General features: G+C 36.3%; 1 protein-coding gene across 3 annotated transcripts in view; it reads right to left on the minus strand.

Moving 5' to 3' along the window:
* Window positions 1–1082: 1082 nt before the first annotated feature.
* ARHGEF7 (Rho guanine nucleotide exchange factor 7) overlaps window positions 1083–19607 on the minus strand; it is a 62565-nt gene continuing 44040 nt past the window's right edge. Inside the window, exons 13-22 of one of the 3 annotated variants that reach the window (XM_053455253.1) lie at window positions 18796–18882; window positions 18313–18391; window positions 16759–16898; window positions 16355–16579; window positions 14933–15026; window positions 14439–14528; window positions 11708–11884; window positions 3104–3203; window positions 2554–2614; window positions 1083–1663 (exon numbers count right to left, since the gene is read on the minus strand). In XM_053455253.1, coding sequence (XP_053311228.1) covers window positions 1574–1663; window positions 2554–2614; window positions 3104–3203; window positions 11708–11884; window positions 14439–14528; window positions 14933–15026; window positions 16355–16579; window positions 16759–16898; window positions 18313–18391; window positions 18796–18882 — 1143 coding nt within the window. In that variant the 3' untranslated portion in view covers window positions 1083–1573. Of the gene's footprint in view, window positions 1669–2553; window positions 2615–3103; window positions 3204–11707; window positions 11885–14438; window positions 14529–14932; window positions 15027–16354; window positions 16580–16758; window positions 16899–18312; window positions 18392–18795; window positions 18883–19607 lie in introns of all 3 variants that reach the window. The other 2 variants (XM_053455252.1, XM_053455254.1) reach the window with 2 other exon arrangements.

Genomic DNA, 19607 nt, shown 5'->3' on the forward strand with positions numbered 1-19607 from the left:
CTATTTCATACAGAATAGTTACAGTATTTGATTGAAACCCTTAAAGCACATTGTTACGGTGGTGGAAAATGTTCACGGAAATGTTAACACCGTTTAAAGGTGTACTTGCGAGTTTTGCCTGCTTCTACACTGCAACTTATTTTGGTCTTTGCTTTAGCTTAGTTTTTCGGGCAGGTTACAAAAGACATATGAGACATGCACAAATTGTGCCAACACAAATACTACTAGTATGGTTTTGTATTGTTTACAGCTACAAAAGACTGCATGACTATCCAATTAAATCATCAATAATAATAAAAAAAACGAGAACCCTTTTAATAGAGTCAGAATCAGGGAATGAACAAAGCGCTGGGGTGCTCACCCCTTGGCATGCATAGGGTACTGTGGAATATTTAATAACACAGATGTTTCATTTCATATAACACAAGGCAGATACACTTAACAAAAAGGTTATGGCTCGGGCTAGTGAACGTGCCACAAGGTATTGCATAATAAAACTTTTATGAGAAATGGGAATGCACGATGGACGTTCATAATTCAAGCCAACTCACGTTTACAATGTTTCACACCACATACTATAACATGAATGTAGAATTTCAGTGCAGCCCAGTTTAAAAATTACACTGTAGCCAATATTTAATTAATGGCAATGATAAACAGTCAAGTAACAAATATGCATAATTGCATTAACTCAAACGGTTTTCCATAAAAAGTTAATTGGTAACAGTGAAAATTGGAATAAAAAAAACTTGCAAGTACATATATACATATTTAGTCATCCAACAAAATATTTCACGTTAGTGTTAGGGGGAAAACAATAAATATATATATATATATGTATTTATATTATCTATGCATAAACACAGGTCATAGGTTGTTAAGTGAGCATTTTTCCAAAAAATGGTTCTAGCTTCCCATGTTTTTTCATAGCCTTTTTAAAACGCCTTTAAGTTGTTTCATTTAACATAAATAAGGCAATTAAGTTACTTAAATACATGTAGGAAACTATTTTGCATTTAGCCCATTGTGTAAAAGCATTTGAGATGGTCAGTTTTTCTCCTATCACGTTTTTTTTCCTTCCCTTCGGTACATATTTAAAAATATTTACATGTGACCACTTTATAGAACAAAAAAAGTTGATTTAGCCGCCCAAGTGCCTTTCACATATTCATCTGATACACTATATACAAGAAAATAAACTCTTCTGTAGTTTTGTTTTTTTAAAGTCACTGGAAACAATCCGATTTTTGAGTTAGCAACCGCTCTTTCTGCAAAAATGAGGTAATATATATGTGTAAAGTGGAAAACTTTATAGATTTGGTATTGTTCATCTCTCCGAGATGAATTTCTGAGCTTTACACTTGCAGCTTCTGAAATATGTCTGTAGGCAGTTGACTATGTGTAGTTTCAATACAGTACAAGGGTGAGTCTTTGAGATCCAGTTAAATCATACTTGGTGCTTCTGTGTTTACACAGACCTACATATTACAGCAGATCCAAGCTTTTTTGATCCCTGGTCTGAAAACGAGGCCACAGAATGCAGCATTATAAATTGGTTTCATCCCAAGAGGGGTCATTCATGTTCTTTAGGACTTTCCTGATGAGTTTTTCCAGATCCTTGCGAGCTCTCTGCTCTTCCTCCAAAGATTTTTTCATTTTTTTGCTCTCCTATTTGAGACAACAATAAAATGGTTTAACAAAACACAGAAAGACATTACAACATGCAATAGAAAAGAGCAAAACTCACAGCACTGGCATTATTAGAATAGTATAATCACAGGCTATAGTTGCAATCCGTGGCTTATGTTTGTAAATATGCATTAACTACATATTCATATTTAGGTGTTACTGTCATGAACGTATGATTCAGTGCATGTACATGACAAAAAAGAAAGCATAAATATACCTTAAAATTGTTAAGAATAGAAATTCAGTCATGTAGTATTCACAAATTATGGAGAAGGAGAGCCTGAAGAGTTACAACGAGCTAGAAAATAGTCCGTACTGGTGTTTATAACTTATTGCTACTTACCTTTTGGAGCTCTACTGCATACCATTCTCCTAGCAAAATATTTTGTATTGGAAAATACATAATTGTGTTTATCATGCCCAATCTATTAGCATGATAAACACAATTATGTATTTTCCAGTTTCCTTAATGTTAGTTTCCTTCAGCTACAGGCAGTTAAAATTACCCAGCAAATATATGCATGCTAGTTACCTCACTAGTCTAGACTAGTTACTAACAGCAGGCAGTACATATGCATTTACAAAGAACTATAGCTGTATGGTCTGTGAGTGAACTGACCATGCTGAAGAAGCGTTGCTCCCTACTAGCCAAAGCTAATGGACCCAACTAGGAAGCTTAACTAAATGTTCATAACCTTTAGGATCACCTTACATCATGAACAAGGAACAATACAGTATCAGCATTTTTGCATCGGAGTTCAAGTGCGTTTGGTGGATCACCTTCAATACATTTGAATGCATGCGAGTAAGGGTTGTAAAGTATGTGACATAAATAAAAAAAAAACAAAAAAAAACAAAAAAAACACAAACCTGTTTAAGTTCTTGAACTTCGTCTTTTAAAGCATAAACGGTATCAACAAGACTCCTAGATTGTAAAAAGAAAACAACATTGTATTTAAGTTGTCAGTAATCAAGAGTACTAATAACGATCTGAAAAAATAGACATATTTTAATAGGGTCATTATTAGAACAGTGTTAACAATGTACGATCTCAATAAAAAGTAGTCAATATATGTTAACATTCTGAAGTTTGTGGACTGGAAAAACTAAAATCTTGTCATATTCTAATTAATTAATCACTTTATACTTTTTATTGATTATTGCCAATGCACTTATTTTCATTGTGAGGGCCGTTAGGTTGTCATCTGTTCTTTGTGCTGCAATACATTAATCATGCATCTTTTTTGCTTTGTTTTTAATGACAGCGCCCAGAGGTCTCACGTAAGACATTTCTTAAACTGAACTACAGATCATCCCAACCTTAAAGTGCCATTATATAGACTTGTTCCAGAAGGTAGACATTGATTGCTCTCGATTCATATGCACTAAAATAAATCCTACAGACGGAACTTACTTTTCCTCTATGACAGTCTGACCGTTACTCCTGGTCTCCTCTACAATAATTTTCTCCTCTTCTGGAAGTAATACCTGTGGAGCGGACTCTTTGCGGCAACCTAAGAATGGAAATAAAATGGGAAATATGCAGCATTTTATATACATAAATGAAAAAATAGTTTTAGGTACAGATTTACCATCATTGGCAAGCGTGCAAACCATTGTACTATTCTGATCCCAAAAAAAGGGAAAACTGAAGCAGGTTCTGCATATAGGAGCACCCATACTAAATCTATTGGAAGGACATTAACAACGGGAGTGGGTCTACAGAGCAGATACTTTGCAAAGCTAAAGTGTGGACACTTCTGGCCCAAACACTGAAAACAAGCAATTACTTCTTTAAACAAGCTTACACACACAGGACTTCCAGAGCACATCCAAATTCAGCAAAAGCTGGCATTGAAATCTTTTAAATAAATACATAGAATTCATATCAGTACCATGGCTTTCCAACATACGATTTCAGTACTACAGAGAGCAGTCCACAAACATTAAAAACAGCCTTTACAACAACGATATGATTTACATTTAAAAAGACTTACCTAAAAACAGGCAATTGAAAAGGTAAACAAAAATGTGCAAAAACAAATGTTATTACAAACAGCGGACTAGTCAAATCAGGCAGTATAGAGGGCTTGCTTACATAGACATGCACACAAACATCCATTAACATAGAACAGGCTTGTCACTTATTGCACCATAGGTTGTGGACTTCTGGTTGCTTTATTAATATAATTAAACACTGGTGAAGTTTACTGGCAAATATTCAGAGACCCAGTTAACTTTCATGTTATGAGTATTACTTCATCAGTAGGGCTTTCCTCAGAAGTTTTAGTTGCATTGCCTAGGATTAGAAAGTGACGACATAATTTTTGTCGAGGCCATGGACAGGGTTGAAAGTGCGATATACTGCTGCCAATACCACCAGTTCACAGTGTGTCACATGACCTAACCTTTCAGAGCCCTCTAAACATCATCTAACGCAGCAGATACAACAAGGTCTTATCTTGTTGGTACTAAGGCTGGAGTAACAAAAGTACATTATAATAATACACACAGTGTTTTAGAAATAAAAAAAACCCATGGACGGTTATTTTTTGTCATTTTAGCTTTTTAATGAGGTTTCTGTGTTTTTTTTTTTTTTAAACCAAAAACATTATCTGTAAGAGTTAGCTGTATCCCATTCACACACCATTGTGTAGGTATAAACAGACTTGTCTTTCAAAAAGGTTCTAACATTGTAAATGTCACCTACTATATTCATGGCTTGTTTGCCCATTGTAAAGGACTTCAAAACATACACAGGTGTTTTGTAGTTACCTGATTTATAACCACATTTATTGACAGATTAGATTGGCCAGTGGGTCTTTTCTGCCATCAAATTCTAAGTTTTTGATAAAATGAGTAAGTGGTCTGCATTAGAGTTTAATGTATAACTGTATACCGTATAAAAACAAAAAACACAAAAAACACCCAAGCAAACAAACCACACACGCAACTCACTGGCACTCACTTCTGTGCCGACTACCAATAACAAACACATGAACTCTTGAGAGATTTACAAAGAACTTAATTTGGCTTAAAGTTCAATGTGTGTTTGGTCTCCACAGTTCCTCATTTGGGGATATCATTTATTTGGGGGTTACTCAAAGCTCAAAACTTCTAAAGAGTTCTTTGCATATATATTTTTCAGTACGTTAGACTGATTTATTGCAATAAAAGTGGGTGTTTATTTTGTTAAAGTTCATATGCATTGAGGCAATAATGCACACGCATGCATTGTTGTTAAGCAATTTTTATCTACCTTCTGCCCCCTTGGAATAAATAATCTTTAGGGGATCAGTAGTAGGTCAGACACAAAATTGGTCTAGTAATAGAAATGCTATGCATGTAAGGCTTGCCAGCCAAAAAAATTTAGCAAATGTAGTAATTCTATTTGATTCGTGGACTATAACATGTTATTGTGTTTAACTAAACAGTTTTATCTACCTTAACCATGCTGTACATCTTTATTCATGGGAGCAGAATGACATTAAAAAACCCATTTGGGAAAATAAAATATTGCAATACTGACACACTGATTATGGTGCCAAATTTCAAAGGACTTTGCCACTGTTATGGTGATGGGAAACACAAGTGAGATGTGGGGCTATCCATTCCACAGATAATAATTCCACTGTTGAAGGCACAGGCTATCAAAGGCAAAATTTATTTAAACTGTACATAACAGAAACTTGTTCTTTTTTATATATATAAAACAAATACTTTAATGTCATACGAACCACAAAGCATATGTATACTGTACAGTACAACATTCAGATTTTTTTAAGCCTAACATTGCAATATGCCACCAGACATGGCTTGTCCTCTTTCAGAGAAGAAATATTTACCTGCTGTGCATGGTGTATTGTATCTTGCAGTGGATACTAACATACATAACAGGAACATGTTATACTGAAGGGGCAATACTCAATACTACAAAACCAGTACGTTTGGTTGGAAAGGCGTTAGAAAGATATAACGTTAAATTTAATATCCTTAATATCTATGTACAAGGATGGGTATATATGTATATATGTTACAGAATTGCATAAACATAAATTGTTCACCTAACTGTCACAAAAATAGAAATGTTAAAACTTTTGTAATATCACAACTGTTGATGTTCAATTGAAATACTAGAGAACAAAGAAAAAGTACTTTTTTTTTTTTTTTTACATTTCTTTGAACCATTTCATAATACTCAACCATATATTGACATTTTAACCATGGAAGGTAAATTAATTTAAAGAAAAAAAGCCTTTTTTCACCATTATAAAATCTTTCCGAGAAGGATACCATGGCAAAAGTTAGATTACGTTATCTGCTTACACTAAACATATATTAACATTCAGGCAATAACGGTGATCCTCGCTTCCATGGACAGATACTTAGATCACTGGGGCATCTTAAGAACCAAGAACTCCTGGTCAAGACATGTTTACCAAGCCTTTGACTCTCAAGCCTGTTTACCCAAAGTTCCCATGAATAGGGATATTTACAACAGGAACGTAGCATAACTGGTAAAGATCCATGAGAATGCTAGCTGGACCTACTCAGTGTGCAAGTCATAAATACTGCTATAGGGGACAAGTACTGACCAATAGTTAGTATGTTAAAGACAATAGTTAAAGACAAGAAAGGAAGTCATTCTACCACAAAATTAACAAAAAAAAGTTATATTGTTTCCTATATCTGAGTACCATATGGCACGTTACAGTTAGCACACTTATAAATTAAGCTGTTTTATGGCACCATACATATCAGTTCAAAGGTAATTTATATTCTGTGATCTGTGATCCACAAATACATCCTTGCTTGCATGGAAATTATAATAAAAAATAAAAAAGCATAACTATTTCAGTGACAATGTTGTATTTTTTAGTATTTATTTATTAAAGGTGCTATTCAATCTCCACTGCTTAATGTGACACTTGTAATTAAATGCCATTTGAGACATGGTAAATGGTACCATATGTAGTATCTAAATGGATCACAGGACTAATCAAGTTAAAAATAAAAAGGTTTATTTGCTTAATGCACTTAATGTTTTGTTAACAGCACCTTTAAGCTATTCATAGAAATATAAATGTCACCTCTGCATGCATGAAAGACCAATACAATAACTAAAATTGCAGTCCAGCATTTTCTAGCAGTTTGTGCTTCTTGCAGGAACATTTTTAAATGGATGGTTAGGGTGGTTATTTGGATCTACTACAGGGCTAGACGTTTTGGAGGCCTAACACCAAAAGGGAGATTACCATCTCAACACATAACGTAAGATATGAATGTTATTTCTGCTATCATATGAATGTACATATGAAGTTTACTAAATATATTTTATCAGTGAAGTTAATGTTTCAAACTGAACTTTTTGAGCAAAGCTGCATGATACACTGTGATCACACTCCAAACGTTATCTTAACAATAACAGGTCACATAAGCAATGTATTATTAATGAGAAAAACCAAGTGTGTGTTATTAATAAAGACCAATTCAAATGCAGAACTCTAAGAGTAGTCTTCTTACCATAGCAACAAATGTACTGTTCGTGTTGACTTTGCATTGGTTTATCTGATAAGAGAACTTTTAAAACTCCAGCCCAAAATTGCCATTTTATAAATAACAAGATCTAAGTCACAGAGATGCATACCCCTTTAAGATTTAAAAATGTAAAGTAATTTGTTACAGTTGTATACACCAAATATTCCTATGTAATGGTGTTTAGGGATTAAAACAAACCATACATACGCTATATGCCCAAAAGTATGACCCCTCTTAATTATTGAGTTTAGTTGTGACTTGAATGGTTATAGGATGCCACCTTTGCCACAAGTCAGTTTGTGAAATTTCTGCCCTGGTCCAGTGTAAGTGCTATTCTTGTGAAGTTGAAGCGTCTAGGAATAACAACAGCTCAGCCACGAAGTGGTGGACCACTCACAGATCGGGGCTGCTGAGTGCATAAACATTGCCTGTCCTTTGGAGCTGCACTCACTAAAGAGTTCACTATGTGGCTGGAGGGATGTAAAGCCACTGCCAACAGACTCTACAGCAGTGGAAACATGTCCTCTGGAGTGATTAACAAATCTGGGTTTGTTGGATACCAGGAGAACGCTACCTACCGGAATGCACAGTGCCGACTGTAAAGGAGGGATAATGGTCTGGGGCTGATTTTCAGGTTTTGGGCCCCTTAGTTACAGTGAAGGGTAGTGTAAATGCTACAGCACACAGAGTCATTTTGGACAATTGTATGCTTCCCACATTGTGGCATCAGTTTAGGAAAGACTTTCTCCTATCCCAACATGACTGTGCCCCTGTGCACAAAGCAGGGTACACAAAGATATGTTTGAAGTGTTTGGCATGGAGGAACTCGAGTGGTCTGCACAGATCCCTGACCTAAACCTCACTGAATATCTTTATGATGAATGGGAAAGCCAAATTTGAGACAAGCCCTCATCCAAAACAGGGCCCAACTTCACAAATACTCTATTGGATGAATGGAGCAAATTATCAGACACATTCCAAAATCCGTCGGAAAGCCTTTCCAACAGCAAATTGGGACAGTTCCATATTTATCCCCTGGCTTTGGAAAGGGATGTCTAAAAAGACCATATAGGTGCAATGTTCAGGTGCTCACATACAGATGTACACTATATGACAAAAAGTATTAAAAAAAAATAAATTTACATACATGAGGAAAAACATACCTTAACTTCTCTATCATGATCTACAGGATTATGCCACCTCATTAAGCCCCCCTCCTTTCAATAGGTAAGTGGTTAAGGCAGCCTTTGTGAGGAAGAGAACAGTAATATAATGAATCAGATAATGCCCACTACAAGCTGCTGCCGATGATCTCACTTTCTAAGAGGTGAACGTTTTGGAAAAGTTTTTCCTTAAAATTATGGATTCTAAAATACTTTTGGGAAGACATGAAGAAGAATGCCTAGTTAAAAATAAACTGAGTTTCAATATTTACATCACCATTCAAATACTTACATACTATTCCGGGGGGGGGGGGGTTGGGGGGAGGAGATCTGGTCAGCCATGCAAGAATCAATCATTTCCAACAAATGCTACAATTTACAATTCAATACGTGTGTTAAAAATAACCCGATCTACCATTGGCACAGCTATCAACATCATGTTCTCGAGTCTCTGTAGGAGAGACCCCGTCAGGTTATTGCTGCTGTTTTGTAAGGTTCATTGTTGCTGTCCATTTAGGCAGCCTTTTTAAATTAAATATCTCCAAAACATCTACACTGAAAAACAAATCAATTTTGTTTTTACTAAAAAGCAGGATGGGTTACAGGTCCCCATTATAAAGCCACCACAGTCATGTGATGGGCATGGCAGCTGAGCACCCTATTTGCAACCACATGCATAATCCTCTCTATATATTTGGTGCATTTCCCTGCCCCAAGCTCCTTGGTTTGGAGGAGATGTGTGACTGAACAAACCCCCTGCCAGTTGCATGCATGAGTGGGACCGTCACCACCGTCGCTCACTCACTTGAGTTTGCAGGAGGTTAATTAGACCTCCACCCCGTGTACAGAAAACACTCACATTGATTTCAATTTGGACATTGGAGGGGGTGGTATGCTTACAAAGTACTTTAATATGCATTCTTCATTGGCGAGGAAGCATCTTGACTGTGCTTTCAAGGTATACACATAAAGTAAGCAACCAGTCAACAATGTTTAGGTTTATAAGCGTTTACAAAAGACAAGTCCACTTTAAGTGAGAAAATGATCTTGTTAAGCTGGGCTTTTCATTTCTTTTTCAAGAAAGGTTGCCCTTATTAGAGAAGAAACTATGATCACACCACATCAGATTTCTTACAAGATACCTCTTGGCCTCCCTGTTCCTGTCTATGAGAAAATACTGCTTAGTTACATTCCTTTCAGCTTTTTTGCATGTGAAGGCTGGGTAAAGCGTATGATCTCCACTTAAAAACATTAAAACTTTATATGAAAAAATCATCCATCATACTCTTTTCTACAGTTTTTAAAGTGATTAACCTTTCAGTTGTGTTACAGGTGGCAACTGAGATGTAAATCCGACAGCGGTGAACACATGAGCCACCATTCCAACTGCTAGGGAACATCTGAGAAAATACTGTTCTAAGTGCTTTAGCCAAAAGTAAATTATTACACTTGTTGCTTACCTTGGCACAATTTGCTTAATGAAAATAAACTTAGTAAAGGAAAATGATTTGTCAATATATTCTTTTTTTTTTTTTTTTTTTTTTTTTTTACTGAAAATCACACCAAGAGCACAGAAGCATATTAGCTACTATTTAAAGCAGATTATCAATGCCACCACATAGCCATAAATCCAGGATTGCTGGAAGGTTAGGACTTTATAAAATGGACTATTGTAAAATGATATATATACAATTCAGTTTATGCAAGAGTAGCTAAATTATAAAGATCCTTATGAAACAGGGATCCGGAAATTAAACTAAAATATTTCAGGGAGGTTTTTGTGTTTTTTTTTTTAACATAAAAGAGAAACTCCCTTTTCAGATACCCAACAGTTTCTAATAACGCTCTATACCTAAACACTGACAGAATTAAAGAAGACCTTTGCAGGCTCATACTTGGTCATGAGACAAACGCATCATGTAAATGACTAAAACAGCTTAACGAGTGCATACAGGGACCATACCTTGGATTTTTAATTAGGGGTCCTGCTCTTTGTCTGAATAACTTATCTAGCTAGCCTAGAATTCTTTTCTGACTAGCATGTAGGTCTTGTGTAGGAATTTGCCTGAAGGCAAGCTACTTTAATGAGGTCAATTCACTTAAGGTAGAGTTGTGGTTACAACTCCTTCATTGCACTATTCATTATGAAGGTTTAACACTGGTTAAGATTCTTCTGCTGAGCCGGCCTTGTACAATATATTTCAGAGGGTGAAATCACACATTATACATGGCCGTCCAAGCTCTTCCTGCAGCAGAAACTCCCTGGCATTGGAGCTTTATAATGTGTAATGAAGTCAGCTAAAACACCTCAGCAGGAATCTTGTGTGGACTCTGCCTTTAGTAAATAAAACCCATACTGTGCAGTATGAAGGGCCAACCTCTACATTCTTAAAAGACAAATTCAAAGTTCTCTTAGAACGTTAGATGCAGGAGATTTCACTGAAACACACCATGAGCGCCTGAGAATTGTTTAATGAGGTGGAATAAAATTTGCAGGAATTTCTTCTTAAAAAAAAGGGCACATTTGGCCCTTACATATTGCAAAATGTAGGAGGCAAGATGATACACCTTTGCACTAGCAGTCCCATAGAAAATGCAACCTAGTATGCTAGTCAATAAAAAAAAAAAGTTAGTGCCATACGATGTGCTGCGATGAGGTCGCCTCAGGATAAATGTCTGGTAGAGGATTATTTACAAAGTAACAAACCTTTCAATAGTTACATTGAATGAAACTGGAGAAAACCAAGTGAAAATAACTAGTGAGACAAATTTGAGAAATATAAGAGAAAAGACAACAAAAAACAGTGCTTATGAGAGCATTAATGGCTACGAAGCAAGGAGATCAAGTTCATTTTCATGTTCTGTACAGGATCGCTGTATGATCGCATATCATGGTTCAGTAACAAACATAATTAAATGTTTAACTTATGTACAAAATTAGATCTTTGTAACTGAACCAGCACAGATCTTCAAAGGTTCAGCAAAATAATTTCCCTCACATAAAATCATTAAAAATTCACCGCAAGCATTAGAAGAATGTTTGTGAGGTATATCATTATATGTACGAATATACATTTTACCTTTTGTAGACATTTTTCTTTTTAACATAGGTAATGCTGGAAAAAAGAACCTCAATCCACATGTATGAAGGTACCAGACACTACCTCAGTACTTAAACAATCACATTAGAGAGACAAGAAACACATGTAAACATCTAAGAAAAAGTAGGTTGTGGTATAACAAGCATTTTGTTAAGAAAGAAAAAAGTTTAGAAGTGCATTAGTTCTGGTGAGAGATATATGAGCAACAGCTCTTACGAGAAGTAGACCCCATTCTGTAACTATGGGCTGTCCATATACTGTCATAGTCAGAGTCTTCGGAGAGGTCTGAAGGCTCCATACGAGAAATGCTACTGCGACGACCCAAGGAGTCTAGACTTGATTGGTCATCATCAGCCAAGACGTGATTATGCATCAGGTCAGTGCCTTGCCATGCTAAGGATGTATGGGTGAAATGAAAAGGCAAATGGAGGAGAGGCAGAGATGGAAGGAGGAACAAAAGGAGAGGGAGAACAGGACAGGAGTAGCCACAACCAAAAAGTAACATGGAACAAAACAAAAAAAAAAAGCAAAAAAAAAAAGGTGATGGGAAGAGAGGGGGGAAAAAAAGAAAAGATTGTTAAAAAAGGACACCAAAGGTTTGCAGATTTCATTAGTTTCTGGTTTATGAGATAAGTTTGTGCAGCCAAGAGTAAAACCTGTGTAATGCGAATGCATTTTGTGAATGTTCAGTGGCTAGTTGAAAATGCATTTTGGAGAAGGCTCCACATAAAAAATTACTGAAATCTTTACTAACGTTCCAAGTTGTTGGGCTTTACTGCATTACTTGTTCAAGAGTTATAACTCAGATCAAGAGTTATAAACAACTACTAATTATTATACTTAAAATAGGCTTGTGGCATTCTTTTGTCTCTTATACGAAAAAGTGATGTCCTCAAAAACTGCACTGGGTCATGGAGTGTGATTAAAGTCTGGGAAACTAGGGATTAAAGCCTGTTTTTTGTTTGGTCAGCACAATATGACCACAAGTCATCACACTCTCTCTATAGTTTAACTGAAGCTGTGCCTTTATAATGAATACTTTAACATACGATACATATTGTTAGTACTGCAGGAAAGCAAGTTTATTAACTTAATCTAGATGAGGAAACATTAAGTGGCATAAATGAGAAATCTGGATAGTTCTTAAAGTCAAAAATGAACCATGACCTCATGAACTAAATATCAGATGTCAAAACCGTGGATTTGAGGGAAGTAAAAACAAAAAAAATAAATACAGGTTTTAAGATACATATTTCTGCTACAAAGCTGCAGGACAGAAACACTTAAATGTGAAGGCAAAGCAGAATGGGAAAAAAGCTTGAAATATATAATTCTGAGGCTGCAACAGCTTACTCATTTTGTTTCTGTCAAAAAAAGATCAAATATAGCTCAACAGCAAAGCACATGGGAAAAAGCAGCTTCAGGTGTGAATTTTCAAGCAGATCAGCAGGAAGTAGTAACAGAAACATAGCTACTGTTTAAAACGCAGTTATGGAGAACACAGCCTGGAATCCGTGCAAACATGTTGTTTTAATGGTGTCAGGACAGTGGTATCTCATCTTACCTGTTGCATAACAGAACTGTAAAAAAACAAATCCGTCCCACCGGGTCAGAAAACGCAATCCAGGCAACATTATGAAGGATGACAAATCACAAATATACACCCTCTGTGGGTCTTATTGTGTAGGACCAGAAAAAATATATTTTTTAAACTATTCTCACGATTATTGCACAACCTCTAGTTTATAGTAACTCCAGTCCTCAAGGGTCGTGTGGGCATCTCAATTGAACAGTCACTAAACTTGCTTACAGGCAAAGATGCACTGCGTTCTTGGCCCTTTTGCAACCTTTGTGGACTGGCGTTCTTCAGCCCTGATGTATTGCTGGTGACAATAGACAACAACCTGCAATAACAGCCTCATATTCTAGAATGTTTACACTGAAAACTCCAGAGATGACTATTCTAAGGATTTTACACTGATTAGTTTGTGTATAAAATATACTTTAAACTGTGAAAATACAAATCTGCATTTATTTATTTTCTTCGGAAATAGTCTGCTTTAAATTATTTTGGTAACTGCACATCATATGATTACTCTGTAAATAATACAGTATCCCTGGAACAATCCTTCTGCAATTTAGGATTGTGTCATGGTTTTGCAACGGATCAAGGCAACCAAGGGGTAAATCATTTTGTTGGTCAATTTTACATTTTTTATAGCGTGATGGTATTGAATTAGTATTCCTTTAACTGGAATCCCTCGAGTTATGCAACATTAACACGAGGAATGAAATTGAGCCATTTGGCTGGGCTTGCCCATCATGTAGGCTGATAATGTAAGATTTGTGAATGGAGGAGTAGGTCCCGAAGAGAGTAAGGCTAACTTATTTTAAAGCTTCAGGACATTCCTTGAATGGACTACAAAAATTCTCAAACGAGCGAATATTCAGAGCTTCTAGTGTCTTTAGTAGTCATCTGGTAAGTTAGTCACAATTGACATGTCGAAGCTCAAGTTCTTGGCTTATTAATAAATGGAATACTTGAGGGCTGGGGATAAGCACCTCAGGCACAGAGAAACAAGCAATTTAATAACAAATTTTTAGCAGAAGCACATAAACCACTATTAAGAATAACTAAACTGACTGAAAAGGTTAAGGAAAAAGGCCATCCTGAGACTATTATGAAAGCAGAAAAAGGTTTTTGTCCTGTGTATGAACCAGAGACTTCCAAAGTTCCGCAAATCACAGCTCGATCCAACACCCCAAATGGTAAAATACAGCAAAACATACATGTAATAAAATATTGGCTGTTTAAATTGCTAGATCATGTCTAAATTTAAGCAAAAAGTGATTTGCAAAGAATTGATGAGAATAAATATTCTTTACATTATGGGAGGGGGGGGAAACTGATTTTGTTTTTTTAAATACATGGAAAAAGCGCACTCACTGGAATTTAACGTCTGGCGTGTTTTGGCACTGGTGCAGTAGGCTTCGATAACTTTCAGAATCTGTGCGTCTTCCTCTAGTGCGGCTGTACCTGTATGCAAAGACAGAGGAGTAAGTGACCTCATTACAAGAACATCAGAAGCGTAAGGGGTTAACTCCATTACTTTGAGCAAATTTCTTGCCCCCAACAATGTTGAAAGGGTCAGCAAAGTCCACTGCTCTGATGGGCCAAAATAGCAAATTAAAATGAAAGAAAAACATACATGTACTCATACATGGCATGTGTGTATTTAAAAAAAAGAAGAAGAATGAGATCTGATCCCTGAAAATGATTTTTTCACAGTAAATTCTTGTGACAAACAACCCTAAGGGTCCAAATTCATTTGCAAGCTGTGTATTATACGCTAGAACACTGGAAGCTTAAACCTCTTGTTAGTTCATAGATTTGCCCACTGCTTTTTCTCTTCCTTCAAAAATGTTTCCTTTGTAACTTACTTTTCCTCAGCGCAAACTCCTCATCTGAAGGTTTTCTTTCTGGTTTGCGCTTGGGAAGTAATTTTTTCATGGTTTTGGGGCTTTTGCTAAGATCCTGATGGGGAAAAAAGGTAGCAGTCAATGCATGTGGTTTATCCATAAAGAACTAGGATACAGGTTCTGTTTTCACTGTTTGACCTTACAAATCCGCAAACTGCAAAAGAGGGATCAAATATGCTTGCTTTATTGAGTAATTCTACTCACATGAAAGATTATGATGAAACTAATGTGGATAATCATACACAATTGGGAGATTTGCTAAATCATTATTTCACGTTGGCTTTCCGTGCATCAGTTATTAAACATTGCTATTTATTCACTAAAGAAGTATTTAAACAGATAAGTAGTGATTTTAACTCACAGACTTTACTATCCATTATGAAGGGACACCCCTGGCTAGTTTTTCCAGCAAGGATGGCTGCTGTGGCCATGCGTAGCTCAATAAGCAAGTTATATTTCAAAGACTCTTATTGATTTAACAATACATGATGCAGGATCAACCAAGCTCTTCTTTCAGACGTTCAACTAGGCAGGTCCCTGATGATGTGTAGTATTGTCTGTTAGTTAAAAGGGAAAATCCTCCTGCAAATTCTCATTTACACTAATAAACCCTGCTGTGAATGTGTTCATCACGTTACACCAAAGCTGGCCCATGCTATTATAGGGGGAACTGGTGAAGGGCATGTGGGTAAAGAGGGAAAGTCCCCCTCGGTAGAACTACTGTGGAACCAGGGCAGGAGAAACGCAGAGTGAGGATCTCAAAAGGGGGATATTTGACACATTTTGTTTACCATAAATTGGAAACAAGCTGTCTTTTTTTTTTTTTTTTTTTTTTTTTTTTTTAGACGTAGGAGTTCTCTAGCACAGGTGAAGAAGCACAGTGAACATTGGATCTGTTCTATGACATGCTATTCCAAGGGAACATACAGTTGTCTATCCCTTACCTTAAGAATACAAGACATCCTCTAATAAAGTGTTGAACAAGAAAGCAAAAACACATTAAATGAGCATACAAAAGACCAGTTTAAGTAAATACTAAACGGGTCATAGTTTTTATGTATTATGTTTTTTTACTTCAACAGCTGTGTACTATAATGAGTACTATATATTCAGCTAGTGGCCATTATTATGCAGATTATTATTGTTACAATTAATGAACTACAATTAAGACAACTGACTTCCTGTGTCATGTGTATTCATTATAACGAATAAGTGTCCCAAGTTCACGCATGCAGACACAATTAATTTCACTACTAGTAAAAATACTGATTCTCTGTTGGATAATCAGCCAAAAAGAAACTTTTCAAAGGAACTGTCCCGAAAGCAAATATGTTGATTAAAATAAAATATTGCAATTAGTATAGAATATTTGGATCCCCATACCTCCTTGTAACATAACGCGGCAGACGGTCGAAGTGGCGGGGCAGGCCGTAAGCAGCTCAAGCTCCAAGGCTTTGAGGTTTTGGGTGGCTCCAGTGGGCTCCAACTGATAGTGCTGTGCGGAGTTCCATGATGTGACAGATGTGGCAGAGTATGATAGGCAGGTGTAAGAGGCGCAGGCTTACAGTCTGGGTGCTTGCTTGACGGGGTGACTGGATGAGAAGGAAGCTGAAATGAAAAAGAAATAAAATCAGGAATAAATGAGAAACTCAAAACCACTACGACATCATATATTCTTGAAAGGCTATTTTCTTTTCTTCAGTAATGGGAGATGGTTTACCTTAAGTATCATTCACACAATCAGAAACAGTCTGTAGGAATGAGTACAGCCTCTTTCAGACACTTACCGTATGGCAGGGCACAGAGTGAGGCTTCACTGGAGGGTTTGTCAGCGATGTGAACTTGGTTTGCTTATGGAGATGATCCACCCATTCCTGAAGATCTTGCTGGTTATTGCAGGAAACTATTATCCTCTCAATCATATTACCTGTATAAAAGTATGACAGCAAGGGGAAAAATTAGCACATTCCTACTTAATTACTGTTGCTTGAGTAAATGTATTTACAAGTCCACTTAACCATTTTAGTATTCGGGGGCCTGGACATATTTTCTCCCTGTGAGGCCACAATTTTCCCATACAGATATATACAGGCAACAATATTATAAACCACTTATACTATACCTACGGAAGCCTGTGTATTTTTATAGTAGTATACAAAAGCTCCCCTGTCTTACTATTTATCCTTGAGTGGAGGGTGTCAGGACACTTTTTTGGCCAGGTCAAATGTCATAGCTTACACTTTACCTAGGAAAACCTTTAAAAAAAAGCTGCTAAAAGATCCCTAATTTATGTTAACATCCCCCAAGTACAGCAATATCCTACATGCACAGTTTTAGGTTATGTAGGGAGAAAGCGACCCCTTACATTTTCTGTTTTTGGGCAGATTTGTTTGGGGGGAGGGGTACAGGGGGCAAGTAAAACAAAGTGGCTTCATCTGCCCTTTGACCCCCACCCCCAAAATATGCACACACTCTCACACACATATACATGCTTACATATACTTACACTAACGTATGCAAACTCACTAACACACACTCCCTCTCACACGATTTAAGCAAAAACATCCATGCTAGCACACAAACGCTTAAACCTTCATTCACACACATACACGGCCAGACCAGCTCTTTACGAAAAATTTTGGACCGGCCCAGGGAGGCGGGAATGGGATTTAACAGTATGTCCTGAATTTGTGGACAGCTTCAAGTGCAGGAAACATAATTCAACAAAAAGAGAGCCAATTATCTTATTTAACCAGGCAGTTAGATCTCAAAGACACAGCTTCTAATTCCCCAAGTCACTTCTGTGTAATCCCCCTACAATCTTTGCAAGTGTTGCCTGAGCATTAGCAGATTCTAAGCATATATAGGTTTTGAGATAGTAAGAAGGGCATTTTTTTTTCATCCTTATGTACCAGTATACCTTAAAATGTGTTGATGTTATTGTCAAACTGTTTATTTTCAGTTTTAATGTTTTAAATTTTCACTCAATCCTATTCTAATAGTGCTTGTTGTGATCTATAAATAAATATAGTCACAGTCCCAGCCATTCTACATGTACACAGAATTCTTGTAGCTAAACTCAGCTGCGTGTGAACTATATACCAGTTTTTCTTGCTATGCTTTATCATACAGATCTTGCCCAATCATTGTTATGTCTGAAGTTGAAATGTATTACTGAACACAACATTTGTTAAATAAAAACCACAAGTTGGTCTTAAAAGTACACCTATCATATGTATAATATATTTTATGATTAAAAAAAAACAATACAGTTTGGTTGTAATTTTCATTGCATTTTTTCTTTACAAAAGCCCATCTAAGATCAAGAAGGAAAACATTACCAGTTATTTCATATGCATTTTTATGGTTTTCATTGTCTTCTAGTTTAGTGACACACATTCCTGTTAGTGGAATTTTTCCCTGAGAAAAAAAATCAAAGAACATTAGCATTTAGCATTTAGCCAACACAAAAAAAGGTCTTTGGATTGTTGACAAAGTTTGTGGGTTAATTATGTTTTACCGTAAATTTTGATAAAAGCCTTATGTTTCACATTCTCACTGCACAATGCAATAAACGCATTAACCATGTTTGCAAAATGTCTTTAAAGACAAGCCGAACAAAACATGCGAAACAATCACAAAACAAATGAAATAATAATTTAAGGGAATGCTTATGCAAAAAAATGAAAAGAATAATAGATTTTCAACATGCCCCAATTCCAATAGCATTTGACATTGCTTCACATAACGCCTACGTATACAGTCTCTTCTGTGTACATTTAACCACACAAGAAAACAGGTTTATTAATTGTTACTCTGCTTACCTGATAAATAAAACCACTCATTCTTGGACTGGCTGAGAGCATTAGCAACACATTAGGAAACAGCAGAAGATACCTTTCATTCTTCTCCTTCGGGGGAAAATAATAATTCACATTAGCTTTCCATCTCAGCCAATTCAGTTTCATTGCAAAGACCTGTATTTACACACAGTTCATGTACGCCGACAAAATATCAGGTATAAATACTGACTTATCTGCTCAACAATAAGTGAACATTAAGATTGATCTTCTGCATGATGAATAGAACATTTTCTTTATTTCTAGAAGATATGTTTAAGCACCTCTGAAACTTTTAAAGATGCTGGGATTTATTCTAAAGGGAGAGTTGGCATTTTAACTCTCTCTCTTTTCACTATTCATTATGCAAGGCTAAAATAGGCCAGTTTCTCCAGTATGAGCAGGCCCTGTATAATTCAATGCGTAAAGAGACTTGCTCTTTTAACTACATGTTATACAGGGCCAGCATAGCCTTTCCTGCAGAAGAAGCAAATTGGGTACGGCTCTTCATAACGTAAAGCAACATTAAGGAGCATACTAGAAATGGGCAGATTGGGTGAGCCGAATGGTTCTTATCTGCTGCCAAAATTCTATGTATCTGTGAAAAAATAACTGTCCTGAAAACTCACCTGCCACTTTCCATTTAGCGAATAAACCCCAAATTTCCACAGTTTTTACTTTCCATATAGTCTTACGTATAATAGACCGTAAAGCTGCTGGAGATAAGACTGACTCTGCTCTACATCACTTAAAGTGATCTTGACAAGTATGGTCTATGAGAAAATCCATAACTGTCT

This window comes from Spea bombifrons, chromosome 2 (genome assembly GCF_027358695.1).
Source record: "Spea bombifrons isolate aSpeBom1 chromosome 2, aSpeBom1.2.pri, whole genome shotgun sequence".
NCBI lineage: Eukaryota > Metazoa > Chordata > Amphibia > Anura > Pelobatidae > Spea > Spea bombifrons.